At 36.5% G+C, this 23,650-nt stretch overlaps 1 protein-coding gene and 1 pseudogene across 1 annotated transcript in view; both read left to right on the top strand.

Annotated features, from left to right (window-relative positions):
* GPHN (gephyrin) overlaps positions 1-23,650 on the top strand; it is a 632,163-nt gene that overhangs the window by 329,981 nt on the left and 278,532 nt on the right. The window contains exon 5 of the mRNA XM_004370959.2: positions 7,909-8,003. Within this exon, the coding sequence (XP_004371016.1) occupies positions 7,909-8,003 (95 nt within the window). The remainder of the gene's footprint in view (positions 1-7,908; positions 8,004-23,650) is intronic.
* LOC111819507 (thioredoxin reductase-like selenoprotein T pseudogene) lies at positions 14,906-15,595 on the top strand (annotated as a pseudogene).

Consider the following 23,650-nt stretch of genomic DNA (forward strand, 5'->3'; position numbering starts at 1 on the left):
TTCTGCCTAGAGCCCCATCTTGCCGGAACTCTGTCGCTGCCTGTTTATTTTTGCTGAGTCTTCATATTTTTCTAGATTTTTATTTTGACTTGTAGGATTGTTAGTTTCCTTTGTGGTTACCTTAATATTTACCCCTATTTTTCTAAGCTTCTACCAGTCTTTTATTTCTTTATATCGCCTTCACCTCCTCTCCATAAGCAAAATCTATGTCTATATTTTTTAAGTCCCTCTTTTTTGTTTTAATGATATCATTTTTTACATATTGACATCTGTATCCCTATTTTCAGTGTTTTAGCTTTGATTTACTTTTGTGACTTCCCTATCTGGGTTGATATCTGGTTGCTCTGTCCTGTGTTCTCGTCTTGGGTTGTTAACTGATGTTACTGATTTTCTAACCGGAGGACTCCCTTTAGTATTTATTTTCATTTCATTTTTGCAAATTCCCTAAACTTCTGTTTATCTGGAAATGCCCTAATTTCACCATCATATTTGAGAGACGGTTTTGCTGGATATATAATTCTTGGCTGGCAGTCCTTCAAGGCTTTATATATGTCATCCCATTGCTTTCTTGCCTGCATGGTTTCTGCTGAGTAGTCCAAGCTTATTCTAATTGACTCTCCTTTGTAGATGACTTTTATTTTATCCCTAGCTGCTCTTAAAATTTTCTGTTTATCTTTAGTTTTGGCAAGTTTGATTATAATATGTCTTGGTCACTTTTCTTTTGGGATCTACCTTATGTGGGGTTCAATGAGCATCTTGGATAGATATCTTATCATCTTTCAAGATACCAGGGAAGTTTTCTGCCAGCAAATCTTCAAGAATTCTGTCTGTATTTTCTGTTATCCCCTTCCCCATTCTGGTACTCCAATCACTCATAGGTTATTCTTCTTGAAGAGTCCCACATAATTCTTGGGGTTTCTTCATTTTTTTAAATCCTTTTATCTGATTTTTCCTCAAAGAAGTTGGTGTCAAGTGCTTTATCTTCAATCTTACTAATTCTGACTTCCATTGCCTCAGTTCTGCTCCTATGACTTTCTATTGAGTTGTCTAATTCTGAAATTTTGTTGTTAATCTTCTGGATTTCTGTTTGCTGTCTCTCTGTGGATTCTTGCAGCCTGTTAAATTTGTCATTATGCTCTTCTCTAATCTTTTTAATTTCCTGCATTGTGTGTTCTGCATTTTGCTTAATTTCCTTCCTAATTTCTTGAAGAGTTTTGTATATTAAACTTTTGTATTCTGCCTCTGGTAATTTCAAGAAATTTTCCTCCTCTGGAAAATTTCTAAATTCTTTGTTTTGGGAGTTGCTGAAGCCATCGTGGATTGCCTTTTTATGTGATTTAACACTGACTTTTGTCTCCGAGCCATCAATAAGTTATTGTATTTATTTATTTTATGTTTGCTTACTGTATCCTAGCTTCTTTGTTTGTTTTGATATGCCCAAATAGGCTGCCCGTATGAGCTATTTTGATTATTGGCAACTTTGAAGCTCTAATGTCCTGTCACCAGGTAGTTAGATCTGTTACTAGGTATGTGAGCTCAGGAGTCCGCCCACTCCTCCTGTATGGATTCAGCTCAGGTGCCCAGGTAGATAGCCACCAAGTGTGTGGTGTCGGCTCTCACTTACAGTCCTAGACAGGCATGAGTGATTGGTGTAGGCACAGGCATCTGGCTGCAGGAGGGGGACACACTCTGAGCAAGGCAGGGGGCCGATAGCCACCCCCGAGTGTCCAGGAGGAAGGCGTGTCCCTGTTGCCTAGAGCACGTGGGTGGGTAGGTTTTGCAGGTGGACTATGAGTACCCAGTGCTGTTGGCTGTAAGGTCTGGGGGGGCACCTCTTATTCATGGGCCCCTATAGCAGGTGGCTAGGTGGCATGGGTGGAGCCACCAGTCCTCAGGCCCCTGATGTGGGTAGGTGAGGAGCCTGCTTAAGGGGCAGAGTAGTGTCAAATGTCAAGAACCTGCCACTTCACAGCTGAAACAGTTGAAGTTAGGGTTCTGGCATATACCCTGTTGTACTGTGGTAATGAGGGCCTACGCTGTTGAGATGGACCCACACAAGTCTATGCAGGGGGAAAGGCACTAAAAGCCCGTGGATCCCTTATGCCTGTTGCTAGGCAAAGGAGCTGTTCCTACCCTGGATTCCTGGCTTAGCGGAGCGGCAGTTTATTTTTTCCCCTGTTTGTTAATTTGTTCACTCTCCAAGGCAGGGAGAATGGTTCTGGTCATGTGACGGATCCTAGTTCTGGCCCAGGGGTCTCAGCAATTGCTGAAGCCAGTCCGGGACCCAGTGCAGAGCAGGGAGTGGGGAGGTAAATGGGAGAGAGGTTTTTCCCCTAAGAGGGGTGTTTTTGATCCACGTGGTAAGCCGTACTCGAGTACTTATCTTTCGTGGAGTGCTGCTTCTCACGGGTTCTGGGTGGCCGTGTAGAGTCTCTGGTGCTGAGTCTCTTCCCGTGTGGAAAACACGCTTCCCCAACTGAGTTGCTTGCCTGCCTCACCGCTCACCCCCGAGCTGATCACGCCTAAAGGGCTCAGGCTCTCACTGGGTCAGGTCTGGCAACTCCTCGCTGCTTCCGAACCATCTCTCCCTCCCCTCCCACTCAGTCCGGCTCCTCAACTCTGCCTTTGATGTTCAGGGCTCCCAGATTGCCATACATAATCAAATGACTTGTTTTTTTTGGGTCTTTGTTGTAAGAGGGTCCACTGGAAGCCTCTGACTACTCTGCCATCTTGGCCCCACCTCCTCCATAGGATTTCTAATGACTGGTTTTTCAGAAGTAGTCCTACTTTCTGAAGTGCATCACCCAGGGACCCCATCTGACTTTGATAGTTTTACAAAATCAACAGTACCTATTAGCTGGTGTTTCAAAGAGGATCTGTTATTTAAGATTGTTTAATCAGCCGAGGGTTACTGCAGTAGTCTTTAGGAGAAAATTTTATTAATCGGCCCGTTTAAGTAGGAAACATGTGAGTATTAATACACAAATTCTTCTACTCTGTTAATAAATGTATGTCTATAAAAATAAATAAAAGCACTATCCAGTTACTGTCAGATAGATTCTGACTCATGGTGACCCCACATGTGTCAGAGTAGAACTATGATGCATAAGACCGGTATACTAAGTGATTTTTCACAAAAAGTCCCATGCATATAAGGAATGTTTACACATCTAAATTTAGTTATTTTATATTCCATACATATTTAAACATCATTGCCTGTTAGCAATAAGTAGGTTTTTCTTAAGGCAGTTTTTCCTATGAAGTTAAAGAATAGACCTGAATTTCATGGACAAGTACCCTGAGCTGAAGGATCATTGTTTTTGACACTCTTTTGAAACTTGAGCTGTCTTTGAAGCATCTTTCTGGGTTTAATATTATAGTCAAAGTGTCAAGGTTAAAACAAAAATATCACAAAATGTGAGTTTCTGTAGGAGGTTGCAACTTTTATACTTAAAGTATTTAGAAGTTAAAGATAAACATTTTAAAGAGAATAGCTAAATCCAATTAAAACTTGTTATTTTAGAACCTACTAGTTTGGAAAAAGTTATATCTGCAGTAGGAATGTAAGTTTCTACTATCTTTCAAGGGAAAAAAGGATTTGATAATCAAATTAATAATATATAAGAAAGTGGGAACCAGAACTTTAAGCTAGCCAAGGAAAAATGGTTTCAAACTTTTAATACCTTCCTTTTTGCCACTGATAATGAATAGTCTATTATAGTGAATACTTGTTATCTACGCATTTACAGACACAAATAACCTTTATGTGTATTGTACTAGTATATGCAGTTAAAGGTGATAAAGCTATACTTAAAACTGTTCTTTGCATTTTCTAGTAATTTAGATAGGGATCTTTCTTTTGTTTATTCTAAATTAAGTTTTATTCCTTTGTTCTTTGCCTTCTAGTTGTGCCTCCCTATTTATGGCTTACAGATCTTTGCATCCAGCTCTTACTTTCATGTTCATCTTCCAATCCCCACTGCATTTGGCTGCTTTGTCCCTAATTTAGACTCCACTGTTTCAGTATTCTTCTTCCTGCCATCCACCTCCCAATATTCTTACATTTGAGTTCTTACTCTCAATCCTGTTTCCTCTTTCTTTGGTCCTCAGCCACTGTTTCTAGGTTTGATTTCTGAATTGTTGTATTATTCCTATTCTCTGCCTGGTATGATCGAAACTGGAAAGATGTCAGGAGAATTCGAAAGTAGGGGCATAGAGAGCATTGACATGTATTGAATACCTACGCTATGCTAGGTGATTTATTTATATCATTTTGTTCTCATAGCCCTCATATAAGGTATAGGTATGTTTTATTGTTGTCTATTTTATTCATAAATAAACTGAAGCTCAGAGAGGTTAAATATTTTGTTTTAATTCACAGAGCTACTAAATGATAAAGACAGGATTTAAACAGATTAGTGCATTTATTCATTCATTCTTTTCTTCAACAAATCTTTATTGAGCACATGCTATGTTTTGGGCAGTTTGCTATGTGCTGCAGCAGATCCACTCCATATTCTCATGGACCTTAACTCTGTAGTGGGATTGCCTGACTTCAAAGATTGTGATCTTTCTGCTACACCAAAGAGCTTAAGAGGATGAGAAAATTAAAAAAAATAAACAGAAGGGTTCTAGTGTTTTATGGAAAAGATATATTTGATACAGAGACGACAAAAATTGTATTTGTGCATTATTTAGAAGTACCCTATGGAAAACATTAATTTAAGTCTAGTCTTATACAGAGTTTGACTCCCTCCACAACTAACCACTGTAAACAAGAATGCTTTCAGTGACATCACTATAATATAATCACCATAACATATATTTTCCTTTTATGGTCTAAAATATGTAAGATTTGTATCTATAGGCCAAAATTCTCTAGAAAATCTTCAGAAAGAAAACTGTATTCCATGAATTATGTTTGAAAAAATATTGGGAACTGTGTTAAAAGAATACATCATTCATTTATTCATCTGTCCATATGTTTATTTTGTTTATATATTTTAATATATAAATATATATTTATATAAACTGAATGTATAATGGCTTACCCAAATACATAAAACACAACAGAATTTTTAAAAAGTTAAATACGTAAACAGGGCTAAGAAAAATAAGATGAAACTATATTGTGTTCAGTAAGCCTACTAAGAAGTATTCACAGATTTGTCTGTGTTCTCAAGAATAACTTGATTTACAAGCATCATAATCTAAACACAGACTGGTAGCATGGAAGAGTACCCATTCCTAATCATGAGACCTGAGAGGAAATTTTGCCTCCAGAGCCTTCTAAAGAGGATCACAGTATAATGTGGTGAACAATAGCCTGAAAGACTTCCTTAATATGAGTTTCACTGAGCTGTTTTAATGTATCCAAAAGCAAAGTTTAATGAAACAATTATATGAAAAGTGAAAATAAGGCGTTCCAGTTAGACAGTGGTCTGGCCAAATCCAATGGTATATTTTAGAGAATCTAGAAAAATTAATGAACTGCATCTCCTCCTATGTAATTTGTGTATTAAGTTTTTCATGTACTAGGTGAGAGTGAGTTTATACACTCTTAGAAGTTTATTTAATTCACTACTGCATCTCCAGTGCCTAGAATAATAGTACATACCAGTTGACGTCGAGTCGATTCCAACTCATGGCAACCCCTTGTGTGTCAGAGTAGAACTGTGTTCTGTAAGGTTTTCAGTGGCTGATTTTTTTGGAAATAGATCACTGGGCCTTTCTTCTGAGTACCTCTGGGTGGACTCCAATCTCCAGCCTTTCAGTTAGCAGCTGAGCACATTAACCATTTGCATCACCTAGAGACTTCTACTTAGTACATACCCATTAAAAAACCCATTGCTGTCCAGTCAATTCCAACTCATAGTGACCCTATAGGACGGACTAGAACTGCCCCATAGGGTTTCCAGGGAGCAGTTGGTGGATTCCAACTGCCGACCTTTTTTTGGTTAGTAGCTGTACCTCTTGACTACTGCATCACCAGGCCTCCACTTTGTACATAGCAGGTGCTTAAAGTGCTTAATAAATATTTGTTATATCAATGGATGAATGTTGTGGTTTTAAGTATCTATTTAAACGAGAAACTCCCTCTCAGCTATTTATTCATATTTCCCTCCTTTTTCCTTAAATAAAGTGGGCTACTATATTTTGGAGTGCATCATCATCTTTATGTGGATCCCCAAACTCACTGAACGTCAGCCTTATGTGACTTTCATGCAGGTGATGAAATAAATATTAACCCTATTCAAAGAGCTCTTTTAAGATTGTTAGTAACATCCCCTTGCTTGATCTTTAGGGCTTTAAGATTTTAAGTTACCTTAAAACCAAAACCAAACCTGTTGCCATCGTGTGGATTCCAACTCATTAGCAACCCTATAGGACAGAGTAGAACTGCCCCATAGGGTTTCCAAGGAGTGGCTGGTGGATTCGAACTGCCATGCTTTTGGTTAGCAGCTAAGCTCTTAACCACTGAGCCACCAGGGCTCCGTAAGTTCCCTTAGAAGTTGTAAACTTCAGTAAAACAATTTATAATCTGGATATCTCCATGTTTCTTCTCAGAAGACCTCGAAATCATACCAGATGGATAGAATCTGGAAAGTAAAGAGGAGGTTCTTGAGGAAGAGGTTCTAGCTCGCCATTTTTTAGCTATACACTTATATGAAAGTAATTCACTCCCAAATTTAGGGATTAAAGAATTTCCTTTTCTGCTGCCTGTTGGCCCCCTATTTTTAAAGCAGGTTTTATTGAATTCTTGGGGGCATTATAGTCATATTAATCTTCCTTTGAAATTTCTGCCATTATTAAATATTACATTATAGTGGGATTCAAGGGACTAGTAGATCACATCAATTCTGATAATCTTGTAGTCTATATAATTATGAGGAATTAACTAATTTTTGTGCATCCTAGAAGTTTATTTATAACATCAGTTAACATCTAATATACACTTGATGAATTTTAATTTTCAAGCCCTCTACCTAAATTTTGCCCAAAGCTACAATCTTATTTGAAACTATCAGTCTACTTCTAATGAAATATTGAAATATCAACCTTTCCTATATTTCTCTATATTTAATTTTTTTCCTTTCTTCTAATTTGCTGGAATACTCTATTTTGCAAGTTTTATTTCTGTATTGCTCCCAATTATTGTAACCTGCTTCATTTAAGAAACAGAGGACTGGAAATGGATTGTCTATTTTATTCCCAACTTTTAGTCTAAAAGTCATTTTCATCATTAGAAATTGAAATTTTCCTGTCTCTTTCATTAGCTCATTGCAGGCTTAATAACACTTCATCTTAAGAATGCCGTATCCTAAAATTCCTAGTATATTGTTAAAGCTTATCACTTTATTACTTCTTTTTAAAATAATCAGATAATTTACATTGAAGATACAGGAGATAATAAATCTAGAGTTTTTCTTCTGGCCAGTACATGGAGAAAGTTAACTTGATAATTTATTGAGTTTCTATTAATCGTGTCATAAAATCATAGAGTTAGGAGGGATATAAGATGACCTCAGGTTTTCAGGGACAAATTATTTTAGCAATAATAGGCAAAGAAAAATATCCAGATTTTTATGGTATGAAAATCTGTTGAGCTATTATAGCAATCTGAGGCATGATTTTTTAAATTTAGGCTATTAGGCAAGATGAGATTTCTATCAAATACTTCTGAACTGTAGGAGACGAGAAAGAATTACTAATATGAAAGTTTGCTGGGTTTTCCTGTTCCTCTGCTTTTATTCAGTGGTCCCAAAGATAAATAAAGATGAATGTTTGGGGACCTAAAAGGTATGTTTTACAGAAAGCATGGTTTAAAATTATTTTTAAGTAAATTTTACTACTCTGCCTTCCGTTTGGCTAATTTCACTCAGTCTGCTATTTAATCTTTAATTACAGGCCACAAAAGAAGTAATAGAACGGGAAGCTCCAGGGATGGCCCTGGCAATGCTGATGGGATCACTTAATGTTACACCTCTGGGCATGCTCTCTAGGTAAGAAAGTCACCCACATGTTACAAAGAAAATTAATTCCATGCCACTAATCACTGCAATAGACTGACAAACCTGAGAAACTTTTGTCACAATACTTATGTTTGCCCCTTTTTTTCCGAGTTAAGAGTCTTAGTATCTTGTCTGACTAGATCATGGCCACATCTTCCTTCAGGTGCTTTTTTTTCCTACCTTTCCTACCATATTATGTCCTAAACTTTTAGAGAATATTATATTACTGCTAAAAGTTGTCTGTCCTAACGCAGAGAAGAGTCTAGTTTATTGACATGTCAAGTTATTCTTTGTGATTATTTGTAATTATCAATTTCTATTCATTAATTACCACTAAATACTAATTTAATAATACTAAACAGCAGAGTTTATTAAAATAACTTATGCTTACAAGTTAGGAATTTTTGTACCAATTTGTAAATAGGCATATCGATGTGTGGTCATGAAAAAAGCTGAATTCATATTGATAATCTTTAAACTATTGGCAACTTAGTATATTTAAATTATTACATTAAATTAGTATATTTAAAACTATGTCTTTGTTGACACATCTATCCTCAGTCTGATACTTTATTTTAGCAGCTCTTAGAATTACAAGTCCTTAAATGAGGACAATGTACATCATTTGAGTTAAAAGACAAAAGTGTCAACTTAATTAGAATCTGTTGATTTTAATGACCATTGATTGATGGGCGGTTGACTTCAGAAACAACCTAAAAATTCATAAGTCATCACTTCATAATTGCACACAATCATTATTTATAACAATTTATGTATCCTGTGTGCAATGTGGAAATAAAAATAAATAAATCCATGTAATTGTATGGAAATGAGTCATAATGTTCTTTCTGTTACTTAGACTAAGTTTATATCCCATTAATGGCAGGCACTTGAACCACAGCTGCAGGAGAAAGTGAATGGGTTATTAGTATTCTCTTTGCTCTCACATGTACTATATTATAACAGTTAATTTTAGTAAGAGCAAAAATAGAATTAAACTAGCATGATAGAGATTTTAAATTTAAAAGTTCATGCCAGCCTTTAAAGAACTTAAATTGCTCTCTTTATGCTGTCCTTTTTAAACCCTTACATTTTACCTATACATATGAGGTCAGGGGTCACGTTTGATCCCATTTTTCCTATGAAATCGAGTACTAGTTTTTGAACAGACAAGAACTCTTTCTGGTATACAAAGAATATAGTTAAGAGAGAATTAAACTTCATCTCTTATTAATTCTTTTGTAATAAAAATTTAATTCAACAAATATAATAATATGTTTGCCAGGCCCCATTAGGGATACTAAGAGTAGAAAGAAAAATCAGATATGGTCCCTACCCTAACGATCCCACAGTATACCTGGAAAATTCGTTCGTTGCAACTATTTAAAGTAACTTTTTAAACTGAATATAGCTTTCTTGATACAATTTAGAAACATCACTTTTTGCCTTATTGGAAAGTTTTTCTAGATTCTTCTTCCACCTTCTGTATCCCCATAATTATCAGGCAGTGGACTACTGAGTGAGTAAAAAATTAATCAGCAGGAGCTGATTCTGAGTACTTTGGCATAAGTCCATCATCTTTATGCTGAAGACTTTGAAAATTAAAACTTAATGCACAGCATGGTAGTAGCTTCTTGTAGCTTTTCTGTTTATTACTAATTTGACTGGAGAGTTTATTTACAAATTTGGGACAAAGATAGTATCGTATTTTTATGCAAATAGTATGCATCTTCTGTGTTCATTTGCCAACTGCTTCCTCCCCTTGTGTGGTATTTTTATAAGCCTGCTATGCTAATATTTTTTTACAGCAACATGTTAAAAAAAAACTTGGCATAGTGGCACCTACGAAAGTACCTTGTGGGGGGAGGGAGCTGTTGGCAAACAAACGTAGAAGGCACGCTTTATTTGCATAAAAATACACACACTTTATTTGCATAAAAATACGGTAGTCTGCTTTAGTTACCAAAAATGGAACTGTTGAATATTTCCCTAAATATTCATTTTATGTGCTTCTCAAACCCGTTATTATTATTATTATTATTATTATTATTATTATTATTTCAACTGACATGATTAGATTAGCTCTTCCTTTGTACAGCTTTCTATCCTATATGTGTTTTGGGCATTTTACATGCTTCTGTTATAGCACGTCTTGCTATAGTGCAATTAGCTATTTAGTCTTCTGTCTAACGTACTTTGTAGAAAATCCTTAAGAACAGTTTCATCTTATTCATTTTTATATCCTCAGCTCCCAAAACAACTTATGACACATAATAAATACTCAAAAAAAAGCTTATTGTTATGGTTACTGTTGATAAATCAGTGTTTCACCCTAGCTCTGATATCATTTGTTTCCAAGTAAAGTAATGCATCAAAATTGATGCCTTGCATCCCTGTTTTTATCTCTAGAGAGCAGCATTAAATAAAAAATTTTTTTTTAATTATTAAATCTCATGTTTCAAATGGTTTTTATCTACTTGATTAACTTAATGTCCTCCAGTTGTTTTGTATAAGTTGAGAGGTTGTTGTTGTTGTTAGTTGCCGTCAAGTCAGACACCAACTCATGGCGACTTTATCTATACCAGAAGGAAATGTTGCCTGGTCGTGTGCCATGTTCATGACCATTGGTATGTCTGAGTCCACTGTTGTGGTTATTGTGTCATTCCATCTCACTGAGGGTTTCCCAAGTTGAAAGGTACTATGAAGAAAGTTTTTGAAGCCAGATTGCATCGATTCTCTTCCTTCTCAACCAATTACTAGCTACTTAATGTCCTTTTGGTTTTGGTTTTCTCGTCTGTATAATGAGGATACTAACAATACCAGCCTCCTTGAATTAAATGAGTTAATCCAATAAGTGCTTAAAAAAATACTTGATTCATTTTAAGTGTTGATCATTGTTGTGTGCTGTTATTGATTAAGAGCTGTAGTTTTTAAGAGCAGTTATGCTGTTTTAAAAAAAAACCTGTTACCTTTTCTTCATCTGGAAATACTTTATCTCATCTTCATTCCTGAAAAATATTTTCACTAGGTATAGAATTCTGAGTTGAAAGAACTTTTCTTTCAGAAGAAGGTGATTTTTTTTTTCCCCTTTAACATTTTAAAACTTGTTCCACTGTCTTCTGGCTCCACAGTCATTTGAATTGATACTCCTTTATGTATAAAGTGTTGTTTTTCTTTTTAATCTTTGGTTTCAGCAATTTGATTATGATGTATCTGGGCATTGCTTTCTTTGAGTGTTTCCAGGTTTACTGAACTTCTGGATGCTAAATTTATGTCTTTCACTGAATTTGGAAATTTTTCAGCCATTATTTTTTCAGATATTTTTTTCTGCACCAATCTCTTTCTCGTCTCCTTCTGGGACTCCTTTGACATAAATGTTAGAACTTTTGATACTGTCTCGCAGGTTCCAGAGGCAGTGATTATTTTCTTCATCTTTTTTCTCTCTCTTATCATCAGATTGTTTTTATTTATCTACTCCACGTTTACTGACTTTTTTCCTCTTTCACTTCTGTCCTGCTTTTGAGCCTATCCAGTGGATTTTTTAAATTTCAGATATACTATTTTTCAGCTCTAAAATTTCCATTTGGTATTTTTTTATACTTTGTTTCTTTGCTGAGTACTTCTGTACTTCCATTGATTTCAAAAGTGTTGACCTTTATGTCATTGATGATGGTTATAATAGCTTCTTAAAATTATTTTTTCTAGCAATTCTAATATCTGTTTTACCTTGCAGTTGACATCTGTTAATTGTCTTTTACTATGAGAATTGGTCAGATTTTCCTGGTTCTTGTATGTCAAGTAATTTTGGACTGTATCCAGGATAGTTTGACTATTTTTAGACTCTGGGTCCTTTAAAATACTCTGTAGAATGTTAATTTCTTTGTTTATTTGTTTGTTTTTTAAGCAGTCAATCAAACTAGCTAGGTTCAGACCACAAGTCTTGTCTCACCTTTTGTGAGTGGTATTTCAGTTTTTGCTGTACTGTTTGGATCTGCCTAAGACATGCACCATTTAGGAGTTAGTCTGGGACTGGAGCAGTGGTGTATATTGTGTTAGGTTTTACAAGGCTTTCCTATGCTTCTCTGAGTCCATTACACATATGTACAGCTTAGAAGTGACCCTGGGACTTGTGTGAATTCATCCTCAGAATTGGGGAATTCACCTTCTCCAGCTCACTTCTCTCCAAGAATTTCCTCACACTCTCAGACTTCCAAGGGCCCGTTTTCCCAGTTCCTCTGGCTAGAAGAGGTTTCTCTTGGCTAATAACCCCCCCTTCTACCACCACCCCCATGGTATTGTACAATTCTGCACAACTGGGGCCACCTTGGAGCCAAAGAGGAAAAAGAAAGATCCAGAAAAAAATAACAGCGATTCCTCCCACTCCAGCTTGTTAGTCAATAGGGGTCTCTTTTCCTGGTTCCACTAATCATAGAGATGGGTGTTCACTCTGGGTTTTAGGTTCTTGAACCATCATCATCACAGTAGTACAGCTCCACGACTAGGACTAGCCCCACTAAAGGCTGTTATCCAAATTTTTACTTTAGTCCCCAGTCTGCCTGCTATTATTTACTTTTCAGAGTCTTTAAATAGTCACTGTTTATTCTGTCCAGTTAGTGAGTTGAGAGGATGTAGTTAGCATCCTGCATTTTGGTAGGCACCAAAAGAGTAAGAGCTGTAATTTTAAAATCAGACTTATGAGTCTGTCTAGCACTTACTAGCATTTATTAGCTATGTGATTACAGGCCAGTTATTTAATTAGGTTTAGCACTTACTGTTCTAGTAGCTAATTGAACTGCCCTCACAAAATAGCCACATATAACCTCTTTGAATCTATGGTGTATGCCCCACTTTTTAAAAAGATCAGATGCCTCATTTTTTCCTAACTACATCATTTTTTTAAGTTCAGCTTCGTAAAGAGCAATAAAATGATGACTGTGTTTCTCCATTCAGGAGTGATTTATCTAGGTTTCAGTCTTGATGTTGTCATTAACTTGATTTGTGATCTCCACTTTTAGTGACATCACAGCTCATAGAATTGTTATAAGGTCCTATATAGACTTACTTACTAAGAAAAACTAACATATGAATATCTAAGTTCATAAAAAGAAGAATTGATCAGCAGTTTTTCATTTTCTAAGGAAATTTACCGGTATAATCCTCAGTAATCTGTTCTTCAATTATATTTTAAATATTCACTTCATTTTTAGTTACATACAATTTTCCATAATATTTGTATTTTATGAAGTAAAGCATGAAGTGCTTTAGTTTTTATGTATGAAATAGAATAGGGCAAATCTATTTTTAAGGAGCCCTGGTGGTACAATGATTAAGCATTCCCCTGCTAACCCAAAGGTTGAAGTTCAAACCTACCAGCCTCTCTGAGGGAGAAAAAAACCTGGTGATCTGCTCCTGTAAATATTACAGCCTAGGAAACCCTATGGAGCAGTTATGCTATGTCATATAGGGTCACTATGAGTCAGAGTCAACTCGATGGGCACACAACAACCATCTCTTTTTGCCATAGTTTGCCCCATTATCTACCATTATTGGTAATATGGTCTCTGTGCCTCACCTATTTGGTAGCTGAACATAAATTCCCCAACAAAGACATTACTACTATTGGGAAGTAGTTATTTTTTTCCTTTGGTGTCTAAAATGGTTGTCATACTAATATTGGTTTTTAAAAAAATCTAAAAGGAAAAATTCACTAAGTTTAGGTTTTTATGTCAGTGAATCAGATTAATCTTTAAGTATTATTTAGATTATGTTAAAATAACATGAGTCATTTAAAATAATAATTTAACATTAATAGCCTTACCATCTTGAAGAATTTCTGCTTTTTTAACCCAATACCAAATGTACTTAGCTTATAAAAAGGCTATAGGACAGAAAAAAAACATACACAACATGTACCTTCTCATGGGGCATTTCTACAATGTTTCAGGCACAGCTTCCAGAACCCAGCATCACAGGAGGTATACTAGGTTGCAAAAGACAAGTGAGATAGGGTTTTGGTAAGGGAGTGTATCTTAGTTTCTTAGTGCTGCTGTAACAGAAAGACCACCAGTGAGTGACTTTAATGAACAGAAGTTTATTTTCTCACAGTTGAGGAGGCCAGAAGTCTGAGTTCAGGTCTAGGGGAAGACTCTGTGTCTCTTCTAGTGGAAAATCTTTGACTCAGCTTCTTAACATTCCTTGGTTCCTAGGGCATCTCCACCTGACATCTGTCTTTCCCCTTTGGTGCTTTCTTCTCTGTGCCGAATCTGCTCTTTTCATATCACAAAAGTGATTAGATTTAAGACACAGCCTGCTCTGATGTGGCATCATTAACATAACAAAGAGAACCCTATTCGCATATGGAATTACATCCACAGGTATGAGGATTGAGATTCCAACACATATCCTGGGGAACGCAATTCAGTCTAAAACAGATTGGGCTGGACTGTGGGACATCAAGTGATACTCGTGAAGAATGTGCCTCTTAGTCAAGTAGATACAAGAGACCAAAGGGGCAGCTTCTGTCCAGAGGTGAGATGGGAAGGCAGAGAGAATTAGGAGCTGGTTGAATGTTTGGGGGAATCAGGGGTGGAGGGGAGGAGTGTGCTGTCACAGAGTGGGGTGAGCGGTTGGGGTCTCATAACAATGTATATAAAAAAAAAAATTTTTTTTGTATGGGAGACTAACTTGAAATGTAAACTTCATTTAATTACAACAACAACAAAAAATAAAACAGAGTACTTCAGCACAGGAAAGTTGCCCCCTTTACTCTCACCCTCCCACTCCACCCCCAAGCTTTTTTTATTTTGCTAAATCTCATAGCCCCAGAAGAAATTTGTGATAGCTGGGTGCCATTAATTATAACTCATAAAATAAATAATCTGAGAGCTCACAGCTCCGGTTTGGCCTTGGGCTGGCTGCAGTCTCAGCATGAGGGCGGCTGGAGTCGCTGGCTCCTTAAAGATGAGGCTTTTGCTGCTTCTCCTGATGGCCACATAGGTGGTGGTCCGGAGCCTCGGCCAACATGGGCGGCGTGCCCAGCAAGAGATCAAAGATGCAGTATGCCATGGGGCCGCTGCGAAAATTCCAGATTTGTGTTTTCTGAGGCTGTAGGCAGGCGTTTGAGGAGTACATGCAGGTTGTTAGCCAGCGGTACCCAGATACCCGTACTGAAGAAGAGAATTACCTCCCTCAACCAATATACAGACACATAGCATCTTTCCTGTCAGTCTTCATCCTAGTATTAATGGGCTTAATAATTGTTGGCAAGGACCCTTTTGCTTTCTTTGGCATGCATACTCCTAGCATCTGGCAGTGGGGTCAAGAAAATAAGGCCTATGAGTGTATAATGATTTTCTTCTTGAGCAACATGATTGAGAACCAGTGTATGTCAACAGGTGCGTTTGAGATAACCTTGAGTGATGTACCTGTATGGTCTAAGCTGGAATCTGGTCACCTTCCTTCCATGCAACAGCTTGTTCAAATGAAATGAAGCTTAACGTCCATATGGGTTCAATCCCACGTCATTGATCATAGTCCTGCCTATCAGCACTGGAAACTTTTTTACATTAAGGAATTTTTGCAAAAGCAGCGTGACTGACATCATGAAGGCCTGTACTGAAGACAGCAAGCTGTTAGTGCAGACCAGATGCTTTCTTGGCAGGCACGTTGTACCTCTTGGAAGATCTTAGTGCAAGACAGTTTTTCAGTGCTAGCACATTTTGGAGTTCTGCACATTTGTGGAGTGCAATAATACTGTATAGCTTCCTTCTTAAAAAAAAAAAAATTCAGCCAGTTAATAGTTTAAAAAGTAAACATTACCACTTGTAACTTTTTTTAGTCATATTTCAAAAAGCAGGAAATGGAGTTACTATTTGATTTTTTTCCCAAAGATGTCTGTTAAATGTGTTGTGATTTTATATGAATTTTTCTTTTTTATAGTTTAAAATAGATCTTTTTGGGGATAGAGCTGTAGTTCCCAAATACTTTATAAGAGTTTATCAGACTTCTCTAACTGGTCATGTCCAATTTATATAGATTTCAAATTTCTGCAGATTGTGAACAGTGCGTTATACAAGATTATGGGGGGAAATCCTATATCTAGAGTACTCTACCAGTTTGTGTGTAGGTCTGATTACCAGAGAACTAATAAAAGACCAGTTGCTTTTTAAATTCTATTGCGTAGTTCAAGCGTCTTGCCTTGATCAGTCTAATGAGTTGATTAACTGGCCTTTATACTTAACTAAATAAACTAAGCAGATACAAGTTAAATAAAAAGTTTCAATTTAAAAATAAATACATACCCTGAATGATATGGTGCAGGCTCCTCACAGTATCCTTAGATCATTGCACAAAGTGTGGCAACTCCAGCTTAGCTTTAGTTTGGTTGATAGATCATAGTATATAGAGCATAATATCAGTTCAGTGCATATTTTGAGTAAACAGTTTTGATCCAGGATTGACTCTTTAGGTGTCCCTGACTCTGGAGGGGAGGTTGAATCGAGCTGTTATTCCTTCTGTATCATAACCACAGATGGCTCAGGTTTGGACTATATGTGCAGTTTTAAAAACATCAAGCAGAGGATAATTTAATTTAAAGTGGCCTTCCATTGGAAGTGCCCCCAGGCAACAGACAGAAGTAAATCCTGTGTAGAATTCTACTTCAATCTAGACCTCAAAGATTTCTCACAAATAAAGTACTAAGGAAATTAGCAGGTCACAGGAAAAAAAGTGACAAAACACAGAAATCAAGGCACCATGAGGAATCAGACACTATGGATGGATCCTCAAAGATTTAAAATCCCAGTATTATCAAAAACAAGATAAAAAGAAATAAATGTAATATATTTAAAGAACTAAAACAATGGCTTCATGCAGGGAACAAACGGATTTGAAAAAGAACTAAACAGACTTTTAAATAAGTAAGGTATAATAATGGAAATTAAAAACTTCATATAGATGGATTGGCCTGCAAATTATATACAGCTGAAAAGAGAATTAGGGAAACAATGAAACAATTTGAAGAAATTATCCAAAATACACCCCAGATTGATGAAGAGACATAAAAATGAAGGAGCAGTTAAGAAGCATAGAAGATAGTTGTTGTTGTTAGGTGCCACTGAGTCAGTTCCAACTCAGCAACCTTATGTACAACAGAACGAAACACTGCCTGGTCCTGCACCATCCTTGCAGTCATTGTTGTGATTGAGCCCATTGCTGCAGCCACTACGTCAGTCCATCTTGTTGAGGGTCTTCCTCTTTTTCACTGGTCCTCTACTTTACCAAGCATGATGTCCTTCTCCGGGGACTGATCCCTCCTGATAACATGTCCAAAGTATGGGAGACGTAGTCAGCATCCTTGCTTCTAAGAAGCATTCTGGTTGTGCTTCTTCCAAGACAGATTTGTTTGTTCTTTTGGCAGTCCATGGTATATTCAGTATTCTTCACCACCACTACATTCAAAGGAAGACAGAAGATATAAAATATAACCAAATTGGCATTCCAGAATGAGATCATAGATAATGAGGAAAAGGAAATGTTTGAAAATTTAATAACAACAAAAACTCAGAAACATCAATTTTCAGATCCAGGAGTATGAACAATTCCCTAGCAGGGTAAATAAGATGAAATCTACCCCTATAAAAATCAAATGGGAACTTGCAGAAATTCAAGCTGGATTCAGAAGAGGACATGGAACCAGGGATATCATTGCTGACGTCAGATGGATCCTGGCTGAAAACAGAGAATACCAGAAACATGTTTACCTATGTTTTATTGACTATGCAAAGGCATTTGACTGTGTGGATCATAACAAATTATAGATAACATTGCAAAGAATGGAAATTCCAGAACACTTAATAGTGCTCTTGAGGAACCTGTACATAGATCAAGAAGCAGTCGTTCAAACAGATCAAGGTGATACTGCATGGTTTAAAGTCAAGAAAGTGTGTGTTAAGGTTGTATCCTTTCACCATACTTAAATTCAATCTGTATCCTGAGCTAATAATCTGAGAAGATGGAGTATATAAAGAAGAATGTGGCATCAGGATTGGAGAAAGACTCATTAGCAACCTGCGTTATGCAAATGGCACAACCTTGCCTGCTGAAAGTGAAGAGGACTTGAAGCACTTACATTACCAGGTAGAAACCCCAGATTCTTGCTCAGCATGACTCCTGTTGGCCAATAAACGAGAGACCGAGGTGGGAGAACAGGAAAGTCACCTTTATTTTGTTGTATAAGAAAAGGAGTCAGTTGGAGCTGCTGCTGTGAAGCCTGCTCGCCAAAAGCGTGCAGACAAGTTACTTTTAAAAAGGGATTTACAAGTAGGTAGTTCATACAAGTTACATCAGTGACACTGTTAATCATACTACACAGGTGCAATGGGTTTACATATAACCCCCAAGAAAAAGCAGGATTCAAATGCAAAGCTGAGGGGGAGGGGGAGGGAAGAAGCCCAGCAGAGGAAACAGTTTTTTAATATAACACTGTGGGAGCTCTGTCTCACCCCTTCCATTTCTTTTTCGACATTGGGCATTCAAGACCACTGTCCATTTTGAACTATAGCCTGGTTCGGAATTGTATGGCATATTTTCCAGGAGGGGCAAATATTGGACCTAGGCCTTACATTGTGGCTGTCGACCTCTTGTTGGTTTATAACCGGCTATTTACTAAATGTTAAAAGAAAAAGAGTGGCTTTTATGCCGTTTACATGAATGTTTCACTAAAAGATTTTCAGTGTCTCAGCTGTTGTCTTTATACCTCAGGGCCCAGCTGATGTGTCTTTTATGAGTCTTTGTGAGTCCAGCTCCAGCTGGATCACATTCTTTATGCTCAAGGACAGGGAATAATGGCTCCAATATTATCTCCTAAATCATTTTTTTCTTTTGATCGGAGATTGGAGAGAACACATTGATGATTAATACCTGGACTTAGTCGAGCCCTTAGATGGCGGCCGTGGAAGGCTCTTTAAACTCACAGTGCTGGTTTTCCACCAGGATCTTAAGTAGGAGCAACATTCCCAACAATCACATTGCCAGAGCAAACAGACTCAATGTACATCAATATTTTAGCCTAAGGCTTTTTTTAAGTGTGTAAGACAATAGACGATAAGTTTTATTATCTCTAATACTATCGGGATGCAGACTAAGAATATTACTATCCCTTGCAGTAGTGATCTGTCCCATGTACTTATTCTTGATGGTAACCGACCAAATAAATCTGGTGTTTGTAAGAGTGTTACGGTGTGTAACCAAGTAGCTTGCTGTCTAATTCTGTGTATATCCTGTTCTACTTCTCCTGTGTTATTTATTCAAATGCAACAGGAGGTATTTGCTACAGCACAGACTATACTTTCTTGGGCTAATAAAAAAATCTAAGGCTATTTTGTTATATCACCTTGGCTAATGAGGTCAGAGATTACTGTTGTGTTTTCATCTCGTTAGCAACTTCATCTGTTGTTGTTGTTGTGTGCTGTCAAATCAATTCCGCATCATAGCGACCCTATAGGACAGAGTAGAACTGCCCCATAGAGTTTCCAAGGAGCAGCTAGTGGATTCAAACTGCTGACCTTTTAGTTAGCAGCCATAGCTCTTAACCACTTCACCACCAGGGCTCCATTAAAAAAGGTGCCAGACACTGCTGTGACTCAGATACGAACCAAGGTTGCTGCATCTGTTATTTGTACCATAATGATTGATAAATTTCTTAAAAGATTTTTTTCCCCAAAGTTTGAGGTTCAAAAGGACACCCAAAGGCGATGGCCTGTGTGGGTTACCCTAACCTCCATGAAGGCCAAACATCTGGATTCCAGGAGAATTACAACTCTTTCATCGTTCCTTCCTTTGGATCATAATCTTGTTATAGAATCTTTGATCAAAAATGCTGAATAAATGGTAATTTGGCACCATTTGGTTTTTAAGATCCCAGGCATCATACAGCAAACAAGGAGGTAGAATAGAAACACTATCAATAATATTAGGCTGTCTGAAATAACCAATGAAACCATGACACTAAGGTCTTTGAACCACGGAAAGAAATCTCATAAGATGTTTGTCTATACATAAGCAGCATCAGTAATGGCTTTTCATGTGCCCCAGCAGCCAACTAAATTCTGCAAAACCTCAGATTGAATATTAATATAAACAGAGCAACATTTTATCTATTAAGGCACAAACTGTTCCTCAGGAACTAATAGGAAATCTAAAGCTGTTCTGTTTTGTAAAATCATAGCTCGAACTTCAGACCCTTATCTGGTTATGATAGTTAGAACTTTGCTAAGTTTACCAACAAGAACTTCTAAGTCAAGAGTTCAATATCTAAACTCATTAGTTAGATAATTTAAGACAAAGGAAAATGGTTTCTTTTATCTAGAAAGTAGGACCTTGTCATGGATTGAATTGTGTGTCCCCAAAATATCTGTCAACTTGGCTGGGTCATGATTCCCAGTATTGTATAATTGTGTACCATTTTGTAATCTGATACGATTTCCTTATTGTAAATTCAATCACTATGATCAAATAAGATGGATTAGCAGCAGTTATACTGATGAGGTATACAAGACTGGATCGTGTCTTAAGCCAGTCTCTTTTGAGGTGTAAAAGAGAAGTGGGCAGAGACACATGGGAACCTCATACGACCAAGAAAGAAGTGCCGGGAGCAGAGCACATCCTTTGGACTGAGTTTCCTGCACAGAGATGCTCCCAGACCAAGGGAAGACTGATGCATCACAAGGACCTTCCTCCAGAGCCAACAGAGAAAGCCTTCTCCTGGAACTGATGCCCTGAATTTGGACTTGTACCCTACTGGACTGTGAGAGAATAAACTTCTCTTTGCTAAACCCATCCAATTTTGATACTTCTGTTATAGCAGCACTAGATGACTAAGACAGACATTAAAACATCAGCAGTATTCCCACGTAAAACCAGTAGTTTCCTTTTGTTTACTCAGTCTTATGTAGTTAATTTCTGTTCCACATGATTCTGGATCAGCCACAGTCTTGAAACCCTCCAGCTTCTGTGTAGGAGTTCTGAAATTTTATTCAGTCTAGTTACAGTCCTTTTCGCAAGTCCAATAATAGTCCATCTTTTTGTTGAGATATTTTGGTTAAATATTTTAAGCAAATCAGCAAAGTAAAAACTCATCTGCAGATGACAAAACTTAATGTGGCCATAATTAATTTATAAAAATAATACTCTTATAGTTTATAGTGAAAGACTGATAGAAATTAATTACAAGCATAACATAAAGGCCAAATAAAATCAGTTAAAAAAACTTAGATAAAAATATTTCTAAATATAACCATTAACCATATTTTTAAAGAGCTTTGGATGTAATACATAATAATCTTGAGATACAATACCATATAGTCAGGATATACCAAGAATATACCAAGATTATCAAGTCTCTAAATACCTGAATAGTAATTTAAAAAAAAACACCTTCATAGGTAAATGATATGAATTCCCCCATCAAATCAGTGGCTTTGATAAAGTTGTGACCAAGTTAACAATTAAGAAATAATAATTAAATTATGATATAATATTATATACTTGTTGTGTAATATTAGGGAAAAACACAAGAGGAAATACTAACATATAAGTTTTAACCAAAAGAGAATCAGGCATTTCTCTTGATTTGGACTGCACATTCCATGTAATTTCTTAAATAAAACTTTTTAGCACTTTTCCTTTATAAAAATTTTTTGTGGCTTTCCATGAAGTTTCAGAATTGTCAGGAGTTTATTATAAGTCACTGAGAAACCATACTTAAGTTATTTAACCAAAGATGTTAAAGGTGAAAGTCTTAGCTTTTTTTTTTTTTTTTTTTTTTCCCTAAAGTCATGTGGCTTGGTTTTCAACTCAGGCATCTTATTCTAATGAGAGACCAAACCTGTGTTTTCGAGGCAGATTACACAAACAATAAATTAGCCCTTCAACTCAGAAATCAAAGAAAATTTTGTTATTTTAACAGCAAGAGACCCAATTCTTTGTTTTATGTATTATTTAATGCTAAAGCTCCTAAAATGCTCACAAATTAAACCATTAAACTTTAGTGAGATAAAACTTTTGACCATATCAAATTTCTTTTTAATAAACCTCTTAAACATTGTCTTTGTTGCATACCTCTTATAGTGCATCCCTTTAAATGGCAAAAATGAACACTCATTAGGAAACCCAAATATACGTATATATATATCCTTTCTCTTGTGGCATAAAAAGCAAAAGTATATAAGCTTAAATTATGACTGTTGTCGAGGAAGAACATCGTAAAGTTTAGTAAAGCAAAAGAAAGTTTTATTTGGCATATGTTCAAAAGGGCAGAAGTGGGAAAATGGACAAGCATGCTACCACAGCCGTGTCTGCCCGAGTCCAAAGAACCATTACAGAACAGGCAAGAATGGGAAAACAGACAAGCATGCTGCACAGCCGTGTCTGCCTGAGTCCAAAGAACAGTTACAGAGCCATCAGTATATACTAACATTACAAACGGGCAAAACCATTGAAAGCTTAGCCTTTTCAGATTGGCTAGAAACTGTGATCCTACATTTTGAATTGTCTTTCTTATCATTGGTAGAAGTTTCAGTAAGGAGAGTCAGGAAGGTCATCATTGGTCCAACGAATTTCTATTCACTAAATGCTAATAGAAAGATAAGAGTGGAAAGTCTTTTGTGTTCTGTTTGATTGGCTTTATGTGAAAGTTTCCCTAAAAGATATTTTCCAAGATTATCTTAGCTATTGTCTTTATACCTCAGGGCCCAGTTGATCTGTCCTTGTGAGTCCTTGTGAGCCCAGCTCCAGCTGGGTCACATTCTCTATGCTCAAGAGAGGGAATAAATGATTCCAATATTATTATTCCAATATTATCATGACAAATCCCTATTAACTCAATTTAATTAATGTCAATAAGTTACCTAAAAGGTCTTAGAAATTATTTTAAGCCTGTATACCATAAAACATAACTGTTGTTGAAAGAAAGTCTGTTTAAACATTCCAGGTTTTCATTCAGCTTTTACTGTTTCCCATATTTTCCCAGTCTCATTTTAGCCTGTAAAGATTTTACCAACTGGCTTTGGAAATCACAAAGTCTCTGCTCAACTGACCAATTCATTGATACAGATATAACCTTATCGTGTGGCTAGGGTTGGAAAAATTTTCCCACACCATTTCAGGTGTGTCTCATTGTGATTTCTATTTTTTTGGCTTCTTAAAGTTCCCCTACAATAGAGAGAACTTGTTTACAGTTCTTTTATGATTGGGATCCACCCAATTTCTGATAACTATAGTAAGCTTCCTGGAGCTATATGACCTTGGAGACTGGGGACTGGGAGGCCTGATGTTGCCCTACCCTCCCAATTTTTGACTCATGGTAGAAGACAAGATTAGGTCATTCAGATTTATTTACATATGTTTAAATTGATCTAGGAATTTTGAAAGGCAAAAGATAACTACTTTCTTTCTCTTTTACTATTCTCTTGAACAGTTTTGTTTTTTTTTTATCACAACCTTTTATCTACCCAGTAAATACTAAAGCCCTTTAGCAATTTTTTTTCTAGGCTTGTCCTATGCCTCTTTTTTCATACTATGGAACTGTTAGTTTTACTTTAAGACAAAATTATCATTTTTCTTTAAATAAAACATTCCAT

This window comes from Trichechus manatus, unplaced genomic scaffold (genome assembly GCF_000243295.1).
Source record: "Trichechus manatus latirostris isolate Lorelei unplaced genomic scaffold, TriManLat1.0 scaffold00010, whole genome shotgun sequence".
Lineage (NCBI taxonomy): Eukaryota > Metazoa > Chordata > Mammalia > Sirenia > Trichechidae > Trichechus > Trichechus manatus.